General features: G+C 38.1%; 1 protein-coding gene across 1 annotated transcript in view; it reads right to left on the reverse strand.

Moving 5' to 3' along the window:
* The window catches only part of LOC104624659 (pericentrin-like), a gene marked incomplete at both ends in the record, with an annotated part of 67,744 nt that overhangs the window by 23,131 nt on the left and 35,374 nt on the right, over positions 1–9,239 (reverse strand). The window contains 5 exons of the mRNA XM_010292091.1: positions 3,398–3,541; positions 4,630–4,792; positions 6,257–6,468; positions 6,935–7,149; positions 7,974–8,125. Coding sequence (XP_010290393.1) covers positions 3,398–3,541; positions 4,630–4,792; positions 6,257–6,468; positions 6,935–7,149; positions 7,974–8,125 — 886 coding nt within the window. The remainder of the gene's footprint in view (positions 1–3,397; positions 3,542–4,629; positions 4,793–6,256; positions 6,469–6,934; positions 7,150–7,973; positions 8,126–9,239) is intronic.

A 9,239-nucleotide genomic window follows, 5' to 3' on the forward strand; every position in this document is an offset into this window, starting at 1 on the left:
GGGGGGGAGGTGGGGAAAGGGGGAGGAAAATGCCTCTCTCAATTTGGGTCGTACAAATTTTACTTCAGCATTACACTTCTAGTCAGTATAAAACCCTACGGATCCTTCTTGCTTGTTTTCAGTTTCATCCTTCCTCCCACAACTAGCCTTCCTCACCTTTCTGCTCTCCCCTTCTTTTGTCTGATCTACCTGTCCATTCAATTACTTTTGTTTAGTCTCCCTTAGACTTCCTGCACTTCTTCCTGTATTTTTTTAGCTCTCCATTTTAAATCACCTGACACACTTTTTCTCCCCCCCGTTAAATTAATTTAATCGTTTTAAGAGCCCACTGCGTATCATTAGAAGCTCACAGCAAGCTTACAACCCACTGAATCCCCTCAAAAGAAAAATGAAGCTGGCAAACAAAAATAATGGCACAATGTATTTTAAGCCTAACAGCAGAAAAACATTTTTTTCCTTTAAATATTGATCAGTGAATTGAATATTCTTAGTTTTAGTTGTTTTCTCATGTATCACAGAAGTCATAATTTTTTATTTGCCAAGATACTCATTATCCCAGTAATTTCTTGGGCCTATTTATGAAGTACTATTCCTCTTTGTTAAAATAAAATCAAAACTATCAATTCATTCACTCAGTGTTACAGCAACACAAACCAGAAAAAAACCCATAGTCATCATTACAAACCTGAACCTTCTTTTTGCGCTACATTAGCAATAGGTGTTCCTAGAAATCAAAACACAAAGACATATACAAGACAAGAACAGGACATTGTGATCCATTCCATCTTCTAAAACACTAAAAATTAATATGTAATACAGATAGTGCCTACCTTTTATTTGGCAAAAATGCATTTCATCTTTATCATGACACAAAGGCCCTGATGACATACATTGATCCATATCTGTAATTGCACTAGAGCTACCATAGAAATGGTTTTACATTATCACCATGCAAGTTTGTCGCAACATTCTTGGCTTGTCATTTATGCATTTTCTAAGACAATCAATATTCTCTTTTCGCAATTTTCCCCAGTCAGAGATGGAATAATTAATGCCTCAAACCCTCCTTTTAGTTCCTGCCAGGGATTCAGAGCAGGATTCAGTCCAGCAGGACTCACTGGCACAGACAGAGATGGCTCTGTAATCTGTCTTACATATCCATGACACACAGACATACTTGTGTTCAACAATATCTTGGAATTATTTTGCATCTCCTGTGGGACATATTACTCGAGTCCATAATCACTGTTTTAGAGCAAGCGCAACATGCATTTAGTTTCAATAATGGTTCAAGGCTTGACATTGGGAAACATTTCTTTACCAAGAGGATGGTCAAACACCAAAAAGGGCTTCCCAGAGAGGTGATCAATGCCCTGAGCCTGTCAGTGTGTAAGAGGCATTTGGACAATGCCCTCAATAACATGCTTTAACTTTTGGTCATCCCTGAAATGGTCGGGCAGTTGGACTAGCTGATCACTGTAGGTTGCTTCCAACTGAAAGATTCTATTCTATCCTAGTTGAAGGCGTCCCTGCTCATTTCAGCAGGGCTGGACTAGATGGCCTTTAAGGTTCCTTCCAACCCAACCCATTCTATGATTCAATGTACAACATGGGTATTTTGATTGCGCTATATTTGAAAGGTTGAGTGCAGAGCCAAAAGGAAGAACACAGAAGGATGGTGACCCGCAAGATCAGGACAATGGTAAAGAGTAAGAAAAGAGGTGAAGAGCAGTAAGGAAAAAAGAAGGGAAGATGAGGCGGGGGAGAGTCGAGAGGCAGACAGGAGTCGCAGAGGAATGATACAGTAGGCTGAAAGCCAGGCAGGAGTCTACAACAAAGGCTCCTGAGAAGTAGACAGATAATTGCAACATATAGACCGTGTCCAAACACACACCTCCTATAGAATTTTGGTATACCCTGAAACCTAGAGTCTTTACATTCCTCTACTACTGAAAATAGAGAAATTCACTAGAAGACTGTTTCTTGCTGTCTTTATTTCTGACCTAAGCATGTGCTACATACCTACCGTACTACCTGTTATGTAGTCTGCTTAGGCAGTAAAGATCTATGCAACATAGCTGAAGGTGGCATCGTGGTGACATAGCTGAGGGTAGCGTAATGTTGGCATTAACAGAAATGGAAAGGCAGTGATCCCAAATGATAAATTTCTACTGGAAGATGATACACAGATTCACTTATAGAAGTATTAGAATGACATTAAGGCTGCAAATTCAAGTCATCAAAACTACATAATGCTATTTAAATGATTCACAGATTCATCAGTAAGAACAAGCATAAGCTAGTCTTGAGTTCCTGCATAGTGCAAGTCACATATTATCTCTGAATTTTCTTCTGTGAATCAAAAAAATATCTTGCATGTAAACCACCTATATTACACTGAGATTCTTCAGGGTCTTTATTAAATCACTCCTGTCACTGTTAAAATGTGTGCTGCTTCATTTGCAGTGTGAGTTATCACAGCACCAACTTCCACTCATTGAGTGTTATTAAGACTCCACCCGATACATTGAAGAGTTCCCCCTTATCCTACTCCACTCCTCTACATGAGCTCTCTGTAGCTAGCTTACATCATATCACATCTTTGTGGGGATGTGGGAGTGCTGGAGTGGGTGAAAGAGTTATGTAGACTGTTTTTTTGCACCTACTTATCCAAGTTTGATTTGGTATTTCCATGGTCGTCTTTGACTTTCAGTGAGTCACCCTTTACGTAAAAGTTTAAGATACTTTCCTCACCTTGTCCTCTCCAACAACAGTACCTCATTTAGCTTTTTCAACCCATGTACTTTTCTTTGTTCCAAACCTAAACAGACTTTGAGCTTGATCATTAATATCTTTCCACAGTCACATTTAGTGATCATGTGTGTGTGTTTTGACAGGACAAGGCTGAGAAGCAGGGGATAAGTTTATGTATGAAACTAGGTACATATCACCACAATTTTTTTGTAATTCAAATAATCTTCCAGGAGTATTTTATTTCTTCCATCATTATTAAGCTACCTCGTTAGTCCTGGAAGCAGTCAAAAGCCTTGAAGCTCCAACTCTGACTGCAGTGTCAAATAATCAGCATTTCAGTTACTAACTAGGTGCTAATTATCTGTTGCAACTAACTACCTGTAGTTAATACATGCCTCTTATTTTCTCAGACACTTCCCATTTCTAACTAAGCATAAGACTACAGCAGTACTTTTCGCTAACAGCACTATCTTTTTGTACACAAAGAACCAACTGCTTTATTTTGTTTTCTGCTTTTACAGGAAGACCCTCCTAACCTCTATACCAGACTAAGCTGCCCACTAGGTCAAACCAAAGACTGAGAAGTGTGCCCTGACTGGAGACAATTTTATTTTCCTCTAATAAAGTCATACCCACTCCTCACCAAGAATTGCTTGCTCCTGGGTTAGCTCCTGGAATCGTTCACGCATGTTCTCCAGCTCCACAACAAGGCGACGCTCAGATTCTTCTTTCAGATTCAAGGCCTCTTCCAATGCAGCTTTTTCTGCAACATAGCCTTCGATAATGCCTAAAATCCCAAGTCAGAATGCAAATAAAGCAGTAGACAAGCTCATCTATTGGAAAAAAGCAGCTTGAAAACACAAGTAAACCAATTTATGCAAACAATGGAAGGTGACATAGAAAGGAAGAAGTGCAAGATTACTTAAATTTACACTGTAGCTAGGCTTTTTATAGTATCTTAAGGAATAAAATGTACCAGTTAATGTATTCTAACAGTTTTTATGAGGCTGTCATGTCAAAAAGTGTCTCCAAACATGTGGAATGTATATGGGGACTATTAAGCCTCACAACATAGGACAGCCTGACACATCCTCTGCCTGGGGCTGAGGTTTGAAGAAACAGAATCTCCAGAAAGTAAGATCAAATGTTAGATTCAGAGCTCAAGAAATCCAGGAATGTTTCACAGGAAGGAAGGAAACAGGATTTTGGGAAGACCAAATAAGCCTAAGGGAATATGACTGAGAAAAGGAATAGAAAGCAGATGTCATGATTAGGGAGAAAAGCTCAAACTGAAGGACACTGAAACCTTCCAAGATTCTCCTACATAAGGGTGAAGACCTCAAGTCATAATCTTCACAAGGGGGAAATCAGACTGCTGATATGCAGTCTCTGATAGCATTACGACCAAAAGCCTTAGCCTTTCTGTTTCTTCTTACAGAATCTCTTTATGTGTACACTACCATCAAACATTGCTCCAGTTCATGCTGAACCCTTCCAAGGTCAGGCAGGTGGGCTGATTTACACCGGGAGTATTATCTCCTTTTTCAGTAATCCAAGCTTCCATGTTTAGACATGCAGCAATGTAAACCGCTGTTTTAAAAATGATGGTATTTTTCACATGCAGTCAATGGTATAAGTATAGGAGTAAGCACTATCACACTTGCCCCAAGGAAAAGCACTTCCATGAAGAGAATTAAGTAGTAGATTTGCAAGGGAAGACCCATGCTTCAAGTAATTTAGTAATCCGAAATGCAGGAAATGGATTATAGACAAGCAAATTAACAACAGAAGACAAAAAACACACATCAGATTTGGAAGAATGAGCTATGAATAAATGGCACTGAAATACCTTCATATTGCTTTTCATTTTCTTACCCTCTGCTTTATGAAGCTCTAATGCCAGCTGATTCTTGGCCTCACTTTCCTCGCTGAGGCACTCCATTAGTTCCTGGTGCTGACTAACCACTTGAGCAGTTTCCCGATTTCGTCGGCTGAATTCTTCTTCAAATTGTGCATGGTTTTCATGCATTTTCTCCAGCTAAAAGTAAACAATTTCCCCTAGCATCAGATCTTGGATGCACATGCAATGTAATAATACTACAGGCATTTAAACAAAAAAGCGTCATAATTTTTTAATAACATCTATGCATTAAGGTCCAGGTTTTGAAGTTTCATTTTAGTACTAGGTTGACTTTGCCCAAAACCCCTGGACACTTTGGTGACTCCCTGTACTCACACACTTGTATTCTTGCTACAAGTCTTCCTTAGGCACTTAAGTTTCTTTACAATGCATAAAAAGAGATACCTCCCTGTTGGCTGAAGTACTCAGCTTGACAATTCCTGAGCCACTTGAAATTCAAAGCATCCTTGCACTTAAAATTCTTCAAGAAATTCAGGCATGTCTAATAGACAGTGAAGTCGATATATCATCAAATTTCCAAGGTATGGCACCAGTTCTCTGAGACTATGTACGTTGCATTCCTATGTGCAATGTCTCAAGTTCAAAAGAAAGGCATAGAGCAGCCCCATTCCCATTTAGTTTTTATTTAGCTTAACCTGGTGGATAGAACATTTCAGAGACATAAGCAAAGTATGCTTGAATACAGCAGATGAAGTAACCCAGAATCTAGATCTGCCACAGCTTGGACAAGTGCTTTAACCACAAGTTAGCTATATGCTATTGGAACTAGCATCTGTAACCAAAAGTACAAAATTTAAACACCTCATTCTAGGAGGGATTTTTAAGATGGTGAATATACATTTCACACAAACGCTTATCTCTGGGTTGCACAAAATACCCGAGAAGATAAATTTCAGATATATGCCTTCCCTTCACATTTTCTCTTAAATTAGGGATTCAACAAACTAACTACTGTAGCACTAAATTCAGTCCTCTAAATGTATGTGGTACTCAGACAGCTATGATTTACAACTTCGCAAAGCTGAGTGTCTAGACATTGTTAAACTCAGCATGGAAATACTCAAAATTCTTTTATGATATTGAGTTCAGTTCCTTTTATCACAATTAAGCAGTATACAGTGTAGGATATTTGCTTGCTGCTATTCACATATTCCCAAAATATTTTAACATAGGACTAAGCTTCTCTTGAACCTCCTTATCAATGTTGAAGAAGCATTGATGTGAAGTGCGATAAAACCCTCTCAAAAACCCTTAACTCTTGGACTCCTGAAGTTATCAAATGCATCTAAAATCCTAGTTTAAATCTACTTCAGGCAACCAATTAATGGCCTTCCTACAGGATCCGCTAAAAAAAAAAGTTGCTAAAGTCTCATTTATAAGAAATTACCAAATAAGGGCAAAACCTTCATTTTGAGAAGGAGGGGATGCACATGCATCCCTATACTGATAACTTGTCATATACTCAGACAAACTATGTTTCTTTTTAGTAGCCAGTCCTACAGGGTGCTAAATACACAAGCCTTAAAACAGATTTCACATTTTCAGTATAATTATACATCTATAGAGACTAAAAAGTTTTACTTGTTTAGTTGATTCCGTAACCAGTTCCAGAAGTCTCTCCACGGCAGTGCGCAAACGATGACCAATTTTCAGTATCGTTTCTTCATTTTCACATGCCATTTCTGGCTTTGCAAAAACACTTTCACATAAGTATTGGCTCAACTCAGACCCCTCGTCAGTCACTGGAGACAGGTGGTTGTGTTCTGTGAGAGCTTCATCAAGCAGCTCATCTACTGAAAACAAGCAAGTTATTTAAAAACACAGAAAAATGACATAGAACTGGCCACTCAGATAACAACTGACACTGGACAGTGACATTGGTTGTTCCTGAAGATGTATTACAAGGTGAAAAGTTGTACACATCAATAACTCAATGTTGGCAAATCAAGACAGTCTTTCACAACATTTGGAAATATTGTACTATACTTTTAGGGCCGGAAACTCTGCATTCACCAAGTTCATCTTTCCTGCTCTATTCAGCCTTTTCCAGTAACATTTTAGTATTTGCACTATTAAGAGAATTAAAATGAAAGAACACTGATAGACACTATCTTAAGCGTGGAACAGCTTTGAAAGAGACACAGAAACACTGCATCAAGAGACAGCCCTTTTCTGAACCTCACCCATATAAAAGGAAAACAAACAGCGTTTTTCAAGAATGTGAATTGACTACATCCAGTTATGCAGATCTGTACTCACCTTTTTCTAGGTGATGCTTTTCTTTGGCTTTGAAATACTGCATGAATCCCATTTCTTCCATAACAATGTGACTTTCTCTAGAATCTCTGGAAGCCAGACTGTCATCAAGGCAAAGACCAATCTTGCTACAGATAAGGTCCTCAACAGCTATTGTGACCTGCACCAACTCCATAAGCAATTTCAAAAGATGCTGATAAGATTCCTGCAGCTTTTTCCTAGAACAAAAGCATATCGAACACTGCAAAAATAGCATGCACTTTATTTAAAAGACACTTTAAACCTACTGAAAAACTGACAGTTTAAAATGGATATTTTGCCATAGTTTGACAGTTATCAGTGAAGATAATTCAGATGACTAACAAAATACAAGGCCATTTTCACAGAGCAGGCTCAGCAAAAAACCTCCGTCTTCTCCACAGTTAGATGGAGAGATCATACTGCAGTCACAAGCATTTCAGGCTTCCACAGCTGTGGAAGAACCAGCAGGGAAAACAAACTAGGGGCGTTCCAGCAGAGTAGACAACAAAAATTATAATTATGAAAACATTTTTGTTTTAAGAAAAACAGTAAGCCATTTTCTTAAAAGTGAGAGAAGCATATTCAGCATGACAGCTTCTCTAACCTACACATTCCAATGACATATCAAACCAATCTACATTGCAATGAAAGGTTTCTATGACCAAGAGGCTTTCTCCATTTCCTAGCTTTTTCCAAGATTACAGACAGCGTAAACCCCAAAACACCAAATCTCCATCAGACCACAATTAAAAAAAAAAACAAACAAAAAAACCCAAAACAAAACAGAAACACCAAACAGGAAAAAAGACAACCTTGCTCTCTGTATCAAGATAGGTTGGTAATACAAAAAAAACTCCAAAAAATTGCAAATAAAGCCAAAATGTCATCATGGTACATTATTAATTTAAGCTGGCTTAATTTCACCTAGTTACTGATTTCTTTATGTGAAGTGAGAAAACAAGCAAACAAACAAACAAAAAAAAACCACCGCTAAGCACCATATAACCCAAGATGTACAAACCTTTCATCCTTCGACTGCTCAATATCAGATCGCAACATGGCTACCAAATTCCCTCCTTCCTGGTTTTCTCTGTCTCGCCGTTGAAGGAGTGTCTCAAGTTCCGAGTTGGTCTCCTCTATTTCACAGTTTAAAGACTCCACTTTCTTTTCTAGCTGTGGAAAATACAGTAACAATGCAACAAATTCGGTCATTTGGCCTAAACTACCAACTTCACGCAATGATCTTGCCTCTCATCACTTTGTATATATTCACACAATCATTGTCTGTTGTTACGCAAGTTTGCTTCTACAAGTAATAGAAATGAAGGACAGCGGAAAAAAAAAGGTTATTTTTTTAGTTCTCTTTTTCTGATGTCCATTTTGCTTCAGGGAGTTGCCTCACTTGCATTCAGACTCAGTGCATACAAGCAATGCAAAAAGCTTGTAAAAAACTTTGTGTCATAATTTATTCTGCTCTTAGTTTGCTTTCACTGTTATGCCTCGAAGACACAAACCAATGTCCTAGCATAAGTTTTGACACTTTTGCACACAAACCTGAACAGCAACCTGATCCAGTATCACCAGTGCTGGCCAATTTTCTTCTTAGCTTTATAAGCTCTGCCTGAAAACAATTTTGTAGAAAAATGTCCTCTCTCCTCATATTTGTATGTTCAGACAACTCCTCCAACCCATTTTATATATACATATAAATAAAAATATTTATATATAAAAGAACATGTATATGTACATATATGCCCACCCCAATCCCCAGATTTTGCTGCCAAACAAATCAGTACTATTCTGTTAGAAACTCTGTCTCAAAAGTAAGCCAACAAATTAGTCAAAATACCTATTTGGGAGGAAATGGCAGGAAAAAGAGAAGCATTCTATTCCCCTGCCAACTTTATGACCCCTCATCAGTCCTGCACGAAGAACAGGAAACAATCATGTATTTGTTCCAGTAAGGAAATTCTTAGTGTTACTCCCAGTTTTCACAATAAACAAAAAGGTCTAACAGAACAGTCCAATATACCAAATTTACATTTTGGCCAGAGCTTCCCAAATTGCGAGATAAGAAATTAATGGGTTTTAATTAATTTTATCTATTATTTTGAAGACACAAAGCTATTATTTTAATCATTTAAAAAGAACTTGACATTTCTAAACTTCCTAATTAAAACACACACCTTTTTCAAGCTGTTCCTCTCTCTCTCCAAAGCTTTCTGGGTAACCTACATTCAACTTGGGTATCTGCTTTACAGGAGGCATAAAATTTTGTTCGGTTCAG

This window comes from Phaethon lepturus, unplaced genomic scaffold (genome assembly GCF_000687285.1).
Source record: "Phaethon lepturus isolate BGI_N335 unplaced genomic scaffold, ASM68728v1 scaffold858, whole genome shotgun sequence".
Taxonomy (NCBI): Eukaryota; Metazoa; Chordata; class Aves; order Phaethontiformes; family Phaethontidae; genus Phaethon; species Phaethon lepturus.